This window comes from Eptatretus burgeri, chromosome 9 (genome assembly GCF_056783735.1).
Source record: "Eptatretus burgeri isolate ZD-2024b chromosome 9, Ebu_testis_v1, whole genome shotgun sequence".
NCBI classification, from domain to species: domain Eukaryota; kingdom Metazoa; phylum Chordata; class Myxini; order Myxiniformes; family Myxinidae; genus Eptatretus; species Eptatretus burgeri.
In genome coordinates, this window is record NC_140969.1 from 8,140,111 (window position 1) to 8,159,351 (window position 19,241).

General features: G+C 43.9%; 1 protein-coding gene across 4 annotated transcripts in view; it reads left to right on the plus strand.

The window, feature by feature from the left end:
• LOC147019488 (protein EFR3 homolog B-like) overlaps nucleotides 1–19,241 on the plus strand; it is a 108,301-nt gene that overhangs the window by 14,638 nt on the left and 74,422 nt on the right. Inside the window, exons 2-4 of one of the 4 annotated variants that reach the window (XM_085894014.1) lie at nucleotides 4,655–4,731; nucleotides 4,920–5,015; nucleotides 5,988–6,115. In XM_085894014.1, coding sequence (XP_085750140.1) covers nucleotides 6,009–6,115 — 107 coding nt within the window. In that variant the 5' untranslated portion in view covers nucleotides 4,655–4,731; nucleotides 4,920–5,015; nucleotides 5,988–6,008. Of the gene's footprint in view, nucleotides 1–3,813; nucleotides 4,003–4,654; nucleotides 4,732–4,919; nucleotides 5,016–5,987; nucleotides 6,116–19,086; nucleotides 19,179–19,241 lie in introns of those variants that run through there. The other 3 variants (XM_085894012.1, XM_085894013.1, XM_085894015.1) reach the window with 3 other exon arrangements.

Consider the following 19,241-nt stretch of genomic DNA (forward strand, 5'->3'; position numbering starts at 1 on the left):
TGGTTGCATCATATTCTGGGAGCGTGGCTGTGCCTCTGATGCCGTGTCCCCTATAGGTTGGAGCAGGAATTTGTAATTTGGCCAGAGTGCCGGCGATTGCTCGCCGATCCTTCATGGAGGAACGAGCCCCCATGTGCAGTACACCGGCGATAGCTCGCCTATCCTTCAGGAAGGAACGAGCCCCCACATGCAGTACACCGGCGATAGCTCGCCTATCCTTCACGAAGGAACGAGCCCCCACGTGCAGTACTCCCAGGCCCCAGGACCATATTAACCTTTTGTGGGCCTGCGACCCTATTTCCCTCCCTCCCCCTCCATCGTTGACTGTGCAGAGACGCCACATGCCAAGAAATGACTGCAGTGCGGAAATAAAATGTAAAGTAAACTACGACATGACGAAATGATGATGTGGCATTTAAAAAAAAAAAAAGGAAAAGAAAAGTAATTATATACTGTATTATACACACCAAATGGAACTCTCTAACTTGATGAGGTGTGTGTGTGTATTATATATACCTCTGCCATTGTTCTACCTTCCTTTCCTCCCTTTTATATACTGGTTAAGGGTCATGGAGGAACGTGTGTTTCATCACATGCAGAAAGAAGCCACTGGGAGACATTGGTACCGCATTCTGAAATTTATACCTGGGTTGAAAATATTGTGATTATAAGAGCAGCGTTTTTTAATCATAGCACCAAATACTCCAACCCTCTCTCACAAACTTCTTCAGTCTTCCTTTTTCTCCCCCACGCTCCTCTCGTCCTTTTCCCATCTTGATGCACTTGCGTACCCATCCACCTCAAACACATCAATGATGTCATGGAGTCTAATCTTGCGCTTTTGTATTTGTGCTGCAGATCATAACGCAATCATTTTGGGGTCGGTGCGATTTGGCTTTTGCAATCCGTGTTCCTTTGAGAATGTTAAATCTCCAAGTATGTCCGAAACGTGAATCGCCTCGTTTTCATGGTGAGATTAATTAATTTTAATTTGTTTCCCATCCAATTACTGTGTTCATCAGGCCATATCATAGAAATGGATATTTTTGAAGAAATGGATAGACATCCTTGGATGGGGGATCATTTGGGGGGAAAAAAATTAATTAATCGATGTGTAATACAACACCAACAATGATATCGTGTTATCGAAACACGGTCTCTTAACAAAGGGAAAGCAGCAATCATTGATCGCCAGGCAGGCTACGATGGAAAGATGATGTCCTTATTTAATTGATTATTTTCTACATTGATATAAGGCTCGTTGAGGAGCTTGGATCATGTACCACGTCCAGGACAAAGACATTGGAAGACGTCAATGTACTTTTACATGAATTGTGACGTCATTGATGGACAATATGCGATAATAATGAAAGGATTCTGCGAAGTAATGTTTTCCCTTCTCTTCCAAATGAATACAAGTTGAAGGAACTCTGAAGATCTTTTCCACTCTTCATTTGATATTCCAGGTGGACGTAGCACACGGACTGCTTTTTGGGAACCGTGTGAATATTTCCATCTCTTCTTTATTTATTTATTTATTTATTTTCCTTTCTGCTTTCCCCTGATACTCTTTCACTCATTTCATTTTGTCAAGTTTATTATCCCCATGCTTTTTCAAAAAAATGGGATATTGTCATTGGCTCCATCCATCTGTCCGTCTCTCTCCGACCGTCACACGATATCTCCTCCCAAACGGTTGGGAATAAATTTATTAAACTTGGTAGTTATGATCCATAAAATTCAATTACACGCACATTTTAAAACATCTTTTCATGAAACTTTGTAAATGCAATCAACAATGGAGAGGAGAGAGGAGATCGGGACCATACTCTGTGCAGAGCATTGGTGCTGCTTAAGCAGCCTCCTTGGCTATTGGGCACAATCCTGGACGGGTCGCCACTCTGACACAGGATACCAACAAGTTGGCACTCATTTTGCCGACCTCGGAAGGATGACAGGCTGAGTTAACCCCACCTGGTATTAATTCAACAGCTGAGCAGGATTTGAACTCAGGACCCTTGGATCTAAAGCCCACCACTCAAACCATTAAGCCAACACCAGGCATAATCAACAATGGGGGATGCATGAAAGATGTAATGGATTTTTTTAATTTTTTTCTATTTAAAGATATGACCTCCAATTCATGCTCTGAGGTTCTTTGGGTCAAAGGAGTCAAAGAGAGAAAAAACAATTCAATTCAAAATTTGATATTGGGTCATTCCTGGTGAAACTTTTTTTTGCTATCTTTCAACTTTGCTTTCGGTAGGAAGTGTGGGGATTTGTGACTGCGCCCCATCGACTCTGCTCTCATTTTTATACACCCGATATACATATCGGGGCGTATTATGTTATACCGGTCGTCCGTCCGTTCCTGTCCGTACTCTAACTCCCAAAATTTTCAACTTTCACGTTTCATATTTGGTACATAGGTGCTGACTGTGGAGACGGTGTGTCGCGACATACGTTCATCTAAAGTGGTTGCCATGGCAACCAGGATGCTGTTTTCCATCCGTTCCTGTCCGCACTCTAACTCCCAAAGTTTTCAACTTTCACGTTTCATATTTGGTACATAGGTACAGACTGTGGAGACGGTGTGTACCGACATACGCTCGTCATCTAAAGTGGTTGCCATGGAAACCAGGATGCTGTTTTCCATGTGGTAGCACAATTCTGTATATCCCTTCTTGTTCGGGCGTATATTGTGCTCACTTGTTCCTTATTTTACCTCCCCCAACTTCCCTTTATTTGCATAATATGTGTATTCTCCCTCATCTATCAAGCACGTACAAGTAATCATTGCTTTGTCATCAGCTGTTTAGAATGGGGTACCTTTTCGAACTGCAAATTGTCATCTTTACTTGTATAGGGCCTTAAGTAAAGATTTCAATGCTTATTTGGCTGAGCCCATAGCTTTGAGCCTCCAGCAGGAATGAATTTGTGAATGAATGATTTTCATACCTGTAGTTCATGCTTTTATACTTCCCATCTATATAGTCGGGGTACTTGTCAGAGTCATTTACATGATAGCAACAGTAAAAGCAGGTTTGTAATTGAGCCCAGTTGTATGGTATATGCTGCATCCCTAACGCAGACAAATGTTTCAGGATAATTTGGCCCGAATGGTCTGTCTCCTTTTGTTAATTTTTTGAGTATTTTTCTTCCAAATCCCCAAAAACTTGAACATGGACCTTTTCACCTTGGATTTATTTGCTTATTTGAGAAAGGGGTACAATTAGAAGGAGAGAGAGGAGATTGGGACCATACTCCGTGCAGAGCGTTGGTGCTGCTTAAGCAGTCTCCTTGGCACAATCCTGGATGGGTTGCCACTCCGACACAGTATTATACCAGCATGCTGGCACTCATTTTACCGACTTCGGAAGGATGATGGGCCAAGTTAACCCCACCTGGTATACGTATTAATTCAACAGCTGAGTGGGATTTGAACTCAGGACCCCAGGATCCAAAGCCCACTATCCTAACCATTAAGCCAACACCAGGCATAATTAGAAGGGATGGTTAACCTTTTCCCAAGGTCATTGCACCATGCATCATACCACCATTGTCATGGCACCGATTTTAAAGGAGGAAGGGAAACTAATAACTGACATTTGTTTTTTTTTTTCAACCTGAATGCGTATGTTCTACTTTTGATAAATTGCCATTAATCCCAATTTATTATTGCTTACTTTGTGAAGAAAAAGGCAAATCGATTTTCATTTTACATTCGTATTTGACACGAGCCATCTGCTACCATGATGATTCATCAACTGCAGGAGGAGGAGTTGCCCGAGTGACTGGCAAAAGGGAAATAATAAAAGAACGAGCCAGATAGCGGTGACGTCGTGCCGGCTCGTGAAGGCGCAGTGTGCTCCTGTGTTCACACCGGAATGTAGCTCTGTCCCGTTGACCCTGAAAATATGCAATCGTTGATGTGTCTCTCCTACTCGAGCGACCCCCTGGAGCTGTACGTTGGCTGGAACGAGTGTGACATTGTGTTTGAAGGTACAAATACGCGGTGCCTTGTCCCGATACCTGCTTCGTATTCCATACCAGCCGAGCATTGCGGGGAGATGGAAAGACCTTGTGTCGGATGTCCGATTTGTGGTTTGCAGTGAAATATTTTTTATTTTTTTTTATTTTTGGAGTATATGAGAAAGCGATGTGTTTGAAAAAGATAATTGGATACGTGTCAGTGGATCCTCTTGAATGTATGATCCAACTGTGTGATGCCTCTGGTTTCGTATAAAGAAGGTTCGAATACTTATCAAGTTAAACGAGAATGTGATTTTGTTGGAGTTGTAATTGCTTGAGCGTATTCCTCTTTGCTAAGCACACTCTAAGATGGAAATTTAAATTGCCTGCAATAACACTTTGGCTTGAAAACTGAGGTTCATGTGAGTTCTTTAAATTCTGCTCTTTGTTGTGACCACTTAATTAATACTTAAAAGGGTAGTCGGTATTTCCATTAATTATTCATCTGAGAAGGCCTTTTTCATGCCAGATGTTATTCCCCTCACTCCCGCTCTCCACCTTTGATGGCTTTGAGATACTTGAGCTTCACTGCTCATCTCTGATTTGAAATGTGTGTTGTATATATTTGGAATGCTAATGTGTATCAAAAATGGAGTTTAATTGCTGTGATTTTTTTTTTAAGGCGTATGCAGCTGCTTTCGAGCCTTCAGACCAAGGTACAAGGTCTTGGTCGATAGCATATTCCCTGAAGATCCCCGGGTGAGATAACATGCCTTTCGTAAGGTGTACCATTTCAATATAAAAATGCATTTTTATTTTTTAATTCCATTTTTCAGATTTAGATTAATATACTTGGCTCAATCAGACATTATTTAATAGCCTCTACCTGCTTAAGAACTCATTGAATCACAAACTCCATGTCTCATTCATTTGAACTCTCTCTGCAGGTAAAATCGATGTCTGATGAGCTGGAATACCGGTGGTATTGTCGTCTATGATTTAAACGAATCTGGCTTCCCTTGAAGTAACAAGAACGGCACACGGTAGAGCATGCACTTTACCTCTGCCAGGCTGAATAGTTTACATGTTGTAGCCCACTGATGGGCCAGATTTGCATCCGGACCTTCAACGAAATCTGATCAGCTTGTTCTTGTCACCTACCCAACTCATCCACCAAGTTTCGTTGGAATCTGTCCACAGCGTTTTAACGTTTTAAAATGTCATGCGATGTATAATTTTTGGCCCCATCTCTCAATGGTGATAAATCGCTGAAAAAAATAAAATAAAATAAAATAAATCTCATATCCCGATCCAGATCTTCACCAAAATCGAAGCGATTGGGCCTTGTCACACGCCCAACCTGTTCACCAAGTTTCATCCAAAACGTTTTGAGATATTGTATTATGTATAGTTTTTGGCCATATCACTCAATGCCTTGATGGTCAAGAATCACTTTAAAAACTGTAGTCATCCGGAGCCGGATTCGGATCTTCACCAAAATGTAAAAATTTTGTCTTTGTTATACCCACAACTTGTTCACCAAATTTTGTCTGTATCCGTCAATAACTTTTTGAGATATCCTGATCACAGACAAACAGTTTTTTGTTGAAAACATAACCTCCGTCCACCTTCGATAGTGGAGCTAATGATGTCAAATAATAATTATATCTTTGCTCGGTTATCAGTACTTTAACGCCATAAAAATGCTGTAATGTATGCACGTTTTAGTGACGTTGTGCATCAGAGAGGTTAATGCTGCTGATAACCATCATTCACTCTGATGTCTCTTTTGAAGTCATCTCTCTTATGTTCTGTTGAGCAGCCACAGAACTGTAATGTGCTTAGAGAGAGAGAGAGAGAGATAGAGATAGAGATAGAGATAGAGATAGAGATAGAGATAGAGATATGTTTTGTAATGTGTGTTGCTGAAGCCTGCGGAGTTCTCATGAGTATGTGGAGGAGGTATTAATTCCGCGCACACTTTTAAAATTATCTTTGATTGTGTTTCTCTGCAGGAAGGACTGGTGAAGTCCAACATGGAGAAGCTTACCTTTTATGCTGTTTCGGCTCCGGAGAAGCTGGATCGCATCGGGAGGTACCTATCAGAGCGTCTGAGTCGGAACGTGGCACGCCGGCGCTACGGGTGAGCTTGGAAACCGAGGGAAACATGATCTAATTTCACTTTGAACGATTTAATGGAAACTAGCATGAGACGAAGAGCGATCTGCGTGGGCGCCTGCTACTGTTGCATGCGGCAAAAACACTGCAAAAAAAGAACAACCTCCCCAAAGACATGTTCCAGTTGTCAGGACAGAGTATAATCCATTCCACATCGGCAGTAGTTGCTGTCTGCCCGTCAGTGGGATGGGATACTGTACGACACAATTTGGAGTTGCATGCAAAAAGGAAGCGAGGTTTTCCCACTCATTGAAATGTGTCAACGATGCTGAACGTGTATGTTTGGCCTTGTGCATTTCTGTTTTCTGCCATAACCTAATCCAGTGTCTTCGTAAAGGTGACACTTGCATGCATTTGTGAATTTGTTCCGACAACTGGAACATGTCTTTGAGGATGTTTTGAATTTTTTTTTTTGTCATTTTGTGAGTAAATACCCATCCCCTCTGGGAACGTGACTCTGTAAAGAAAGAAGCTGAACTGTGCAACAAAGGAACTTTTTGTGAGATTTGGGTATTTATTTTTCAATGCATATTTTATGCGTTTCTTTTGTATCAATTAAACTGAAGTTCCTATTATATGTATAATAATAAATGTTACCGTGGGAATAGCTGCATAAGCTCCCAATCCTTTTTCTTCTTCTTGTTCTTGTTCTTTTTCCTGTTCTTCTTTTTCTTCCTTCTTCTTTCTTCTTTCCTCTTCTTTGTTCTTCTTCTTTTTTTCTTCTTCCTTTCTTTTTATTCTTTCCTGGAAAGACAGGCTTTTAAAACTGGCATCTTTATAATAAAACGGACATAAATTTTTGTTCAAAGTAAATAGATTTTTTTAGCTTTCCAACTAAGGAAATCGACTTATTAGCTTTCCAATGGTTCCATTTTTATTATTCTACAGCCAGAACTGTGACATTAAATCTTGAGCTCTTGCTTCTTCAGTGCGTGACAGACGGACAGACGCGTCTCCTTTAAGTAGTAACACATTCCTTCTGGTAGCAAAAAAGGTGTCGACTCTCTCTCTCTCTCTCTCTCTCTCTCTCTCTCTCTCTCTCTCTCTCTCTCTCTCTCTCTCTCTCTCTGTCTCTCTGTCTCTCTGTCTCTCTGTCTCTCTGTCTCTCTGTCTCTCTGTCTCTCTGTCTCTCTGTCTCTCTGTCTCTCTGTCTCTCTGTCTCTCTGTCTCTCTGTCTCTCTGTCTCTCTGTCTCTCTGTCTCTCTGTCTCTCTGTCTCTCTGTCTCTCTGTCTCTCTGTCTCTCTGTCTCTCTCTGTCTCTCTGTCTCTCTGTCTCTCTTTGTCTCTTTGTCTCTTTGTCTCTTTGTCTCTTTGTCTCTTTGTCTCTTTGTCTCTTTGTCTCTTTGTCTCTTTGTCTCTTTGTCTCTTTGTCTCTTTGTCTCTTTGTCTCTTTGTCTCTTTGTCTCTTTGTCTCTTTGTCTCTTTGTCTCTTTGTCTCTTTGTCTCTTTGTCTCTTTGTCTCTTTGTCTCTTTGTCTCTTTGTCTCTGTCTCTCTTTCTCTCTCCTCCCTCTCCTCCCTCTCCTCCCTCTCCTCTCTCTCCTCTCTCTCTCTTCCCTCTCTCTCCTCTCTCTCCTCTCTCTCCTCTCTCTCCTCTCTCTCCTCTCTCTCCTCTCTCTCCTCTCTCTCCTCTCTCTCTCTCTCTCTCCTCTCTCTCTCTCTCTCTCTCTCTCTCTCTCCTCTCTCTCCTCTCTCTCTCTCCTCTCTCTCTCTCTCTCTCTCTCCTCTCTCTCCTCTCTCTCCTCTCTCTCCTCTCTCTCCCCTCTCTCCCTCTCTCTCCCTCTCTCTCCTCTCTCTCTCCTCTCTCTCCTCTCTCTCTCTCTCTCTCTCTCTCTCCTCTCTCTCCTCTCTCTCCTCTCTCTCTCTCTCTCTCCTCTCTCTCTCTCTCTCTCTCTCTCTCTCCTCTCTCTCTCTCTCTCTCTCCTCTCTCTCTCTCTCTCTCTCTCTCTCTCTCTCTCTCTCTCCTCTCTCTCTCCTCTCTCTCTCTCTCTCTCCTCTCTCTCCTCTCTCTCTCTCTCTCTCTCTCTCTCTCTCCTCTCTCTCCTCTCTCTCTCCTCTCTCTCTCTCTCTCTCTCTCTCTCTCTCTCCTCTCTCTCCTCTCTCTCCTCTCTCTCCTCTCTCTCCTCTCTCTCTCTCTCTCTCTCTCTCTCTCTCCTCTCTCTCCTCTCTCTCCTCTCTCTCCTCTCTCTCCTCTCTCTCCTCTCTCTCTCTCTCTCTCTCTCTCTCTCTCTCTCCTCTCTCTCTCTCTCTCCTCTCTCTCCTCTCTCTCCTCTCTCTCCTCTCTCTCCTCTCTCTCTCTCTCTCTCTCTCTCTCTCTCTCCTCTCTCTCCTCTCTCTCCTCTCTCTCCTCTCTCTCCTCTCTCTCCTCTCTCTCCTCTCTCTCCTCTCTAAAAGACTTGCATCAGCATCATGTCACATTCAGTCAGAGTTGCTCTTTTTGTTTAATTAATCCAGGCATGCATACACACATATAGACTTGCCATATGATGTAGATATAATTTTGAAAATTTCGATGTGTGCAGTGCCAGCCCCTCCTACCATCCTCCCTCCACCCCTAAACACAAACTTCAGGAATAATCAAGTCATTGAGCCTGTTATTTGTTGTGCTGAAACTGAAACTATGCCTTTCACATCTAAGCTGTTTGCTCACCTGTTAAAGATGGATCAAATGATATTGCACATTCTGACATTATTACCTTCACCACCGAAGGTGAAGGAGGTTATTTTCACCCCTTTCTGTCTGTTTGTTTGTGTACAGGATATCTCAAAAGTTGTGGACAGGTTTGGTGTGTGACACGGACCAACCAATTAGATTTTGGTGAAGATCCGATTCCGGATCCGACTCCTCGAATTATTGATGTGACTCTTCACCATTGAGAGATAGGGTGAAACCGACATGTAGCACGATATCTCAAAAAGTTGCAGATGGATTCGGATGAAACTTGGTGGACACGTTGTGTGTGTGACCACGACGAATTGATTCGATTTTTGGCAAAGATCTGAATCTGGATATGGATACGAGGATTATTGAATTTTTCAAGTGATTCTTCACCTTTGAGAGATAGTGCCAAAAACGATACATAGAATGATATTTCAAAAATGTATTGGGCCCGATATGTTCTCGTGGATCAGGCATTACGTAGCAGAGGTATGTACTCTACCGAGTGCCCTTCTAGTTGTATACGTAATAAATGTATGGTCCTGTCTATATCACAAAACACCATATTTTCACTGTACAGCTTGAGACAGTTGTCATTTACAATGAAGAGCTAGTTTTACTGGTGAAGGCTAGTGTCGATCTCTGTCAGCGGACAGGTAGAACAATGGACAAATTGAACTGGATGTTGATTGAGGTATGCTAAACTGCCATGGGAAGCAAGGAGAAGCTGAGGTTTCAGGTTTTAACCTTTCATTGGAGCAAAAGAAATGAACGTCAACTTCTTGCTTTCCAGGGTGGTCAGCATACCTTGATCAACGTCCTATTGATTTCATCCATCATGGTGGTTTCACATCGGAGGTTTTGCCAACCTCAGTTGATGTTCATTTTCTCTTACTCAATAATACTGGGAATGCTTTGCTGATCAATTTGATACTTTTTGATTCACGAGTCAGTAAGTGACCACTATATTCGTTATTGGTGTCTGTCTGTCTGTCTGTCTGTCTATCCCGAGCATAGCTCCGTGGGTTTTGATCCGATCCTGATAAAATTTTAGTGGGAGGTTTATCTCATGATCTAGTTGTGTTTTCCTGAAAATGGGCATGGTGCGCCCATTATGGGCGGAGCCACGCCCAAAAAACGTGTTTTTAGGGGGTAGCCAATTTCAATTTGCATCTTCTCCTCGGGGATTTGTCGAATCTGGCAGGGGTTTCGGTATTTGGTTAGCCCAATGGCAGTGCATAGCCCCACGGAGCTCGGTTTTTTTTTTTTTTTTCATTTTCGTCACAAGGTCACAAATTTAGAAAATTGCGAATTTTGACATAATCCATCTTTACCGAGGGGGTTTGTCGAATCTGGCAGGGGTTTCAGTATTTGGTTAGCCCAATGGCACCTGCATAGCCCCACGGAGCTCGATTTTTCATTTTCATCCCAAGGTCAAGGTCACAAGGTCACGAACTTAGAGAATTGTGAATTTTGACATAAAAATCCATCTTCTCCGAGGGGGTTTGTCGAATCTGGCAGGGGTTTCAGTATTTGGTTAGCCCAATGGCACCTGCATAGCAACACGGAGCACTTTTATATTTTTTTTTTTTTTTTTTTTCTTTCCATTTTCATCACAAGGTCACGAACTTAGAAAATTACGAATTTTGACATAAAAATCATACGACCACCCAAACTTTGAGAGCTAGGATGACAATATTTTTTATGCATAATCTTGAGGTCATTCCCCACCTAAAGTCTTGAAACCATTTTGCTCTATCTCGAACACCTTGCCCGTGGCACCCCCTTCAAGTTTGTTTTTACGCTGATTTCATCAAAGTATGGATAATCCGAGGAGTGCGAAATGCCACATAGCCTATATGACGTTATATTGTTCCTGGAATGTTCCAGAGGAAGTTTTGCACCAAAGGTCATAATCCTTGACCTTTGACCTTTAAAGTTCACTCAGGTCAAATTTTCAAAGTTGTGGTAATCTAACTGGGTTTTCGACCTTCTTCGACGAACTAACTCCAATAAGCTATAGCACGTATCCTGTTTCCTTATTTAATGTCCACAACATTATTTTGTGACCTTTAAAGGTTATGCAAAGGTCAAATTTTGAAAGTTGTTGAACGAAACCAGGTTTTAGACATTTTGCAGCTAATAACCTGTCACTTGTACCACATCATGTTGATCATTTTTATAACTTGGTCAAAAATTATCACATTGTCTCATCCTTGACTTCTGAAACAATCTACATCGTCAAATACCGCTCGTGAACCATCGTTGTCTCCAGACTTGTTCTAAACTATAACGTGTTATGGTGGATGAGATTACTTTGTGAAGGAAATGAAAATTGTATTGTGTGCATAAATGATGTCAATGAGAGGAATGACTACCTTGTTACCAACAGTTTAATGCTTTCTACACCTACCTCTTCTTTTGTCGTTTTAATGTTGCTTGTCTTATCAACTCGAGGATTCATTTGTATAGCAATTATCACAAATGTCTGTCAAGAACCATGTTTACTCCTCCACCCAACCCCTCACAATTTTTATTTCCATCAATGACATCTGAGGCTTTGGTTTCCATCACATAAGGGCATTGCTATGAAAATGCAGAATTGATTTTACAAGTCTGTGTTCTCTCATGAATTCATGTTCTGTGCATCGTCAGTAGCGATTCTGAAAAGCAGGTTCATATCAAGCGTTATAAAACAGGAGCAAGTTCAAGTGAAAAGTTACTTTGTCCTCATGATGTATTTTAAACCTGGTGTTGGCCTTGACGGTTAAGGTGGCTGCCTTAAGATCTTAGGGTCTTGAATTTGAGCCTCTGTTGTGCCGTTAAATAACATCAGATGGGTTGACAGCCTGTCATCCTTCCGAGGTCAGCAAAATGAGAAATGGGGCACTGCATCAGCGGCACAACCGTGTTCCTAGCAATGATGCAGCCAGCAGCCACAGGCTGCATCTATACTAAGAAGTGTGTGTGTGTGTGTGTGTGTGTGTGTGTGTGTGTGTGTGTGTGTGTGTGTGTGTGTGTGTGTGTGTGTGTGTGTGTGTGTGTGTGTGTGTGTGTGTGTGTGTGTGTGTGTGTGTGTGTGTGTGTGTGTGTGTGTGTCCATAACTATGAAACCTCGGGACCTGAAGCTTTGCGTGCATACTAACGGAGATCCAAAGAAGTGCAAGAGTACAAATTAGGTGTTTGAGTTAATTAAAACATCCTTTTTGAAGATAATTTACAGCCTTATTTAATTATATACTTTATCAAGGCTCATACTTGGTCATCTTGCTTTCCCTCGCTGGGGTCTTAATTCGCAGTTTTTTTGACCCTTGTCAACCATGCCTTGACTTGGAACAAGCTGCAATGGTTTCTTAACAATAAAGTTCTTTTTTTTTCACTTTCCTCACTCGTATCATTTCATTTCCTCACATGCCATAACTAAGCCGAATTACAAAATTTAAGCTCCAAAATTGAACTTAGCAGCGGTTCTGACTGCTAAAAAAAGTGTTCATTTGTCCAATTCGGACATTGTTTGACATATCGCGTGTCTCCAGGAGGTGTTTAATATGATGGATCAGTGATCGCTAATCGCTTGCCAAGCCTGCTATTCCTCAACCTTATAGTCGGAATGCTTGCTTGAGTGCTCAAACCACTTGGCCACACTGCAAGCAGTACTGTCCTTCTGCACAACTACTTGCCTGTGTTGTGCTTCTCAGTGTCATTCCTTATTAATGGTTGGATGGAAGCGAAGAATGGAGGGAAAGTATGGATAGGATGGGATTGAGGGAAGGGATGTATGGATGGATGGATGGGCCAAACCGATTTTTGTTTTTTCTGCCCCCTCTTCCTTCCCTCCTCCACCCCCGGCAGTGAGTTGATCTGTGTGTTGTGTAATAGCCATATGGGTGGGTATCCACGGTGATAACCAGTAATGTTGGATTTCTGTCAAGAAAAAGTTTTTGATTGGAAAGGTTGATAGTTGTGTGTGTATTGGATTAATCTCTGTCTGGGGTGAGAAGGAAAGTGCCCACTGGTGGAGGAGGCATGCTCAAGACGTGCATACCCAGCCCGGAGGAAAGTGCCCACTAGTGGAGGAGGCATGCTCATGACGTGCACACCCAGCTCGGAGGAAAGTGCCCACTAGTGGAGGAGGCATGCTCATGACGTGCACACCCAGCTCGGAGGAAAGTGCCCACTGGTGGAGGAGGCATGCTTGCGATATGCACACCCAGCTCGGAGGAAAGTGCCCACTGGTGGAGGAGGCATGCTCGCCGATGTACACGCCCAGCTTGGTCAATCATCACCAGTTGGTGAACAAGCTTCATTTAAATCAACATCAACCCCACCCAAATCCTCCTTGGAATTTCCTTCTCCACGCATGTGTGTTCTCCAGAACACAGAACGGATCTGGACGCAGCAGAAAAAATGGAGCAGTAGAGAGAGACACCAACAGTGGGGTGGAAGGCTGAAACGGCGGTAGACTTGGACAAATATGGGATGTGGAGAGGAATGAGGGGTAGGGGAGAATGCATGGGGTGGACAAGGTGACTACAGAAGCAAACTCTCAGGAATGAAAAACTGAAAGTTTGCAAAGAGGTGGGCTTGGGGGAGGGGAGGGGAGCTGAGGGATGTCACCGGGGGGGGGTAACTGGGGTGGAAAATGTGGTGTCGTGGTAGTGGTGCTCCAAGGCAGACACGAGCGGGGGAACAGTTCAACCCTGCTTTATTGCACAAGCGAGAGCGTGAGCGTACGTTGCCCGTAACTCCCCTTTATTACGTACTCGATGCACTCTACAAGCCACACGACTTACAGGCTCCCAGGCCACAATGGCTACAGCAACCACTACGACGCCTCAGGCGGCGTGCACTCCTATATCCCGTGCACGCACGTGATCACGCCTACCACTCCTCCACCACGCTCCCCCACATCATGCCCTGCCCCCGCAGGCCCGCTACACCACAGAAAAGATCATGGTTTTGTATGAGGGATGATCTGAGATGGTGGTGAACAGCTGTCTTGAAGACCTGGAGGGAATAACAGAGCTTGTCATGAGCAAAATATAGGTGAGTCAGTGACCACTCTGAAAATTTCTCCAAGGCGAGCAGAGGAATGATTACTTTTTCTTGGAAAGTCAAAACTATTCAATCATTGATTAATAATTGCTACACTTGTTGAAATATGTCATATTTAACATCATTAAAAGTATTGTTATGGAAATTGCCCTTGATGGGTTCACTGGGGGATAGGTAATTGAGGAAGATAATTCTTAATTGATGTTGGCCGGCATGTTATGTGAATCCCCTTCATTTAGCCATGTTGGGATGAACATCGAGTTAGCACCTTGTCTCCCTTCTGTTCCTTTGTGATTTCTACTTCGGAAATGCTATAAATGATATATGTTGTCTCCAAAAAATTACATCGGAATGACTGAAGCAGATCTCGATTGGTCTAATGACGTGCGCTTGAGTTTGTACAACCATGTTACAGAATGAAATGGGATTTCCCTCATGTGGTCTCTCACAAGGAAATTACGTTTACAGACAAATGCATGGTGGCCTGGGCTGTGCTTCACCGACTATCATCTAAAAGCCAAAGAAATAAAGAAAAACAAATAAATTAATGGAAGAGAGCGACCAACTACTCGCCCCAAACGAGTACAAGGAGAGTGTAAGGTTCGTGCGAGCGATCGCTCGCCATTCATGACGATCTCTGAATAATATGGTTGCCTGTCTGAAGTATGAGGGATGTCGTGACAGAGGGTGGAGTAATCAGCAAATGAATGGGATTGTCCATAGAAAGAGGGACAGTTTATGAAGATCAGGAATAGAGCTGAATGCAGAACACTGCTTTTTGGCACTTCAACCTTGACAGAGAGAGGAGATGAAAGGATTTCTTTGAGAGCCACATGCTGGTGATGAGAGTAGAGGTCAGTGAGCCTTGTGTGGCATTTCCCTTGCATGCCATTGGTAGAGAGTTTGGAGAGCAAGGTAGGATGCCAGACTGCATTGAAGGCTCGAGATATATCTAAGGAGACGTCCTCCATCCATTGTTGAGTTTGTGGAAGCAGCATGTCCAAGGAAGTGATCTGGTCTGAATCCAAATTGATGATCTGAGACGAGCCTGTTGGAACAAAGAAGCATTTCATATCAACTGTGATGATGGATTCCATGACCTTGCTGATGATTGGAAGTAAGCTTATGAGTCTGCAGTTAAGGTGATCACTTGTTGCACCTTTTCTAGGTAATGCAGTGATGCTGGCTGACTTCCAAGCAGATGGAAGATTGTCTCGCGCAAATGATACGGAAAAAAAGGCAGAATGTGCCTTTTTTGTGCAAGGGCAACAAAACAGGTTTTTAGGACACATGAGCTGATTCCATCCACTCCAGTTGCAAAATCACATTTGAGGGTTGTGAGAAACTTCTCCACTTTCTCAGGTGCAAAAGGCAGAGTCCAGGAGCAGTTAGGTATGACTGGGAATGGTGGGAACTGAGAGTGAAGAGTTGGGGACACAAGACTTGGAAGCAAACACAGAATTGAGATATTCAGCCTTCTCATGAGCGGAGTCGACTGTAGTTCCATTTGAAGTGAGGGAAGGGATGGAAGGGAGTACACTCCAGAGACAGACTTAAGATGCCACAAGGTTTTTGAGGAGGGAAACAAGTTTGAGAATTCAATCTTGAGGTTGGACAGATGTTGTTTTCTGGCTCTTTTGAGAGTGGACACACACACTTATTGCGAACTTTGTGGAATGATCTGAGATTACCTTCAGTCGGGTTTCCTTCCAGGAAGAAAAGGCAAGTTGTGTCAGAGCAACTGCCTCACCACAGGATTCAGTGTACCATGGGTTGGAACATGGTTCGGTGAACTGAAGATGAGATGGGATGAACTTGGGCATAAGAGAGACCAGATTTCCTTGGAAGAATCCCCAGGCTGAGTTGATATTAGGGACAGTAGATATGGGAGACCAGTTCGAGAGAGAGCTAGCTGCTTGCAGTCGCTGCCATTCTGCGTGAATGAACGGCCAGACTCGCTAGCGTTGAGGCAGCTCTGAGAATTTCCAGAGATGTTGATTTTTACAAGCAAATGATGATGAAGCAATTGGAGCAGAGGTAATCACCAAGTCCAGAAGGGAGGATTTGCCATTGGGAGATATCAGGTCAGGTCAGGTATGGGAGCATGCGCTGGAGCAATGCGATGATGCGTACACTTTCTGCTGGTACACCAGGGGCCTCTGTCTGACCACCCCCCAGGCAGATACCTGGCCCATCCCCATCTCCTTGAGATGCTGATCAACCTGCTGCAACCATGAGGCACGTGGTCGGCCCATTGGCCTCCTCCACTCACGAGGCTCCCTCGTGAGCAGTGATCAGCATCAGGAAAATGAGCCACGAGTCCATACAGCCGCAGCTGGCGCTCACGGATTATGCAGGTAACAAATCGCATTTGAGTCTCTCTCAGCAACCGCTCGTTGGACACAAGGTCTGACCAGCGATATCCAAGAATTCTCCGAAGAGATCTGGCATGAAAGCAATTCAGTCAATTTCTCAGATCCCTGGTGAGAGTCCAAATCTCACATCCATAGAGCGTGAATGGAAGCACCAAGGACCTGAAGACACAGACTTTCGTCCTTATGCCCAGGTACCGACGGCGCTACACTCCATGATCTAGTGGGTGAATCCATGACTCCCCAGGCCTGACCCAGATGTCTATTGACCTGTGGCTCACAGTCAGCAGAGACATGAATATCACTGCCAAGGGAAGTGAATCTCTCCACGACCTCAACATCCTCAACAGAAACGGGTACAGACAAGATAGCAGCATCCATGATGTCATTGAAAGCTTGGACCTTAGTTTTGACCCTGGAAACCCATAATCCCAGCCGCCCCGACTCCTTATGTAGCACCTCGAGAGCCCCCAAAAGGATATCCAGAGTCTCCGCAAAGATGGAGATCATTTGTGAAATCATTCCCAAACGATGCACCGCAGCTTAATCTCTCTGACATCCTCCCCAGAATCCAGTCCATACAAGCGCAGAAAAGTGTGTGGGCCAGTACACACCTCTGACAAACTCCAGTAATAACTGGAAACAAGTTGAAGATGGTATCACCACATCTCACAGCACTCTCAGTACCAGAGTATAGTTCAGACATCAAATTGATCAGTTTTGGTGGCACCCCACGAAGACCAAGAATCCTCCAGAGAGCATCCCAATTTACTGAATCAAATGCTGTGCAGAGATCAACATTGGGCTGCATTGGGCTACCCAGTGTCCCTTGAGAGACAAAATTCTTCTTCGCCCGATGGTGAGTTCCAAGACAACCACCGGAAACATCAAGGACGGTGGTCTTGAAGGCACTCTACAACTCTTCAGGATTACCCAAGACTCGAAGTGTATCTCGCCTGGGCCACTTATCAACCACAGACTCGAGCGTGGCATGGAATGCGTCCTTCACGATGAGATCACTCGCCTCAGTCGGAGTATCACAGAGACGAGGGAAACGACACCGAAGGAGTGACTAATCCTTCATCTTGTAATATGCTCGTTGACCAGTGTTACCTTAAGTATCATTGGAATCAGCTTATTGGACACAGCTACAGTAACTCCTTGAGCATGGTAACCATCAGAGTGACCAAACCAATAGTATGGGTAACCACCCGCCATGATCTTGCCATTATCCGGTCTCTGAACTTCAGAGAGTGCTGCAATACCGATGTCCATACGCTTGAGCTCAGATGATAACAGACAGGTGATCATCCTCTCTGAAGGATGGGACATTCCAGGCACCCATCTGAAGGGACCGCCTCAGGTAAACCCAAGGAGACGTCGTCTGGTGGATGACACCTCAGCACCACCCCGACACACACTACCATTATCTGACCCGGGAAGGTGACACCATGCTTTTCCTCCTATCATCAAAGAGTGGGGGGTCCCCAAGGATTTGCCCCAATCCCGTCATCCAGTGAGCTGCCCTGCTGAGGACAGCTGCACAGGAGGTTCTCCCACGGAGTGGGTTTTCAATTTTATTTACGTTTTTCTTGTGTTTTGCAGAGTGAAGGGTTTTATGGTGGCCGGAGTGCAAATCCTGCCACCAATCTCTTCAAAAATAGTTACCCAACTGCAGGAGGACTTCCGTGAACACAGTTGGGCACTAGATCTGGATGGCCATTGGCTCACAAGGAGCTCCTCTGCCCTTTGATATCTGGGTTGGAAAGTTCACAGATTGAGTCAGTCCCATGGTGTCACAGAAGTCCTTTGCTTTTTTGCATGGTGACAATTGAAATCACCATATATGAGGAAGAGAGAGTTGGGATAAGTGATAAATTGGTCCATTATGTGACAGAGAGATGTAGAGATGTCGATGTAGATGTTGTCGTCACTGGAGGGGATGGTACAACACAGAGACAAACCAGGGGTTGAAGAAAATGGGAAGTGGCAACTCGAGGTACTCCTGGAGGTTGAGAGGCAGAAGATCAGTGCAAGGACAGTGAGAAATTCAGGTCTTGATGTGAAGTGCAACTCTGCAGCAAGGGAGGGGTTCATCCTATCAATCCAGAGGAGACACTTGCCAGGGAGACACTAAGGAGTCAGGGACGTCCTGTGGGAGGAAGGATTCTGTTAAACATATGTCCAGTTTACCAACAATGGCCTGGATTGGGAGATGTCAGGTTGGAGTGGAACCCTTGGATATTTGAGGTCCACCGTAGTTGTTGGCGTGGAGGAGGCATTGGGAGGTTGTGGGACCGGAGTGTGGGATGTTTTGAGTGGGTGGGTTGAGGGGGAAGATTTGAGATGGAGTGGTGTGGGGGAAGCTCTCGAGAGGGAGGAGTGGGGGGGGGGTGCAGAAAGATGTGACATTTGTGGATGGATGCTGAAGAGAGTGACACATAGAAAGGGTTGGGTTGGAAGGACATGGGTTTGTGGGAGAGGTTATTAACTTGGAGGGGATTGACACTGTTAAAGGATGTGAAGGGGATTTGATTGTCATGAGCGGACAACCTTTGCAAAATGAACTTCTCAAGATTCTCAAACTGGGCATAGGAAGACAAAGATTGTGGGATGGGTGGAAATAATTTTTGTTGAAGACATGTTGAAAGGTGGTACTGTATGTACGGTATGGGGAGGAGGGTTGATGGACGAAATGATTATGTGAGACAGGTTTGGAAAATAATCCTTGAGAAGAAGAAGAAAACTACAATTATGATGCAGATGTTTTTAAAGGAAGAGGGAGTTAAAAAAAAAAATTATTTTAATGTTTTTAACTGGAAGTTTTTTTTTTAACAATGTTTTAAAAGGAAGAAGTCTTGCATTCATTCAATTTGGAAATGGAGGAAAGGGAGACATGAAGAATGAAGTACCATACAAGAAATACAGCGAGAAAGAAAATCAGGCAGGTTGAGATAGTTTTATAGTTTTGTGGTTTTATATATATATATATATATATATATATATA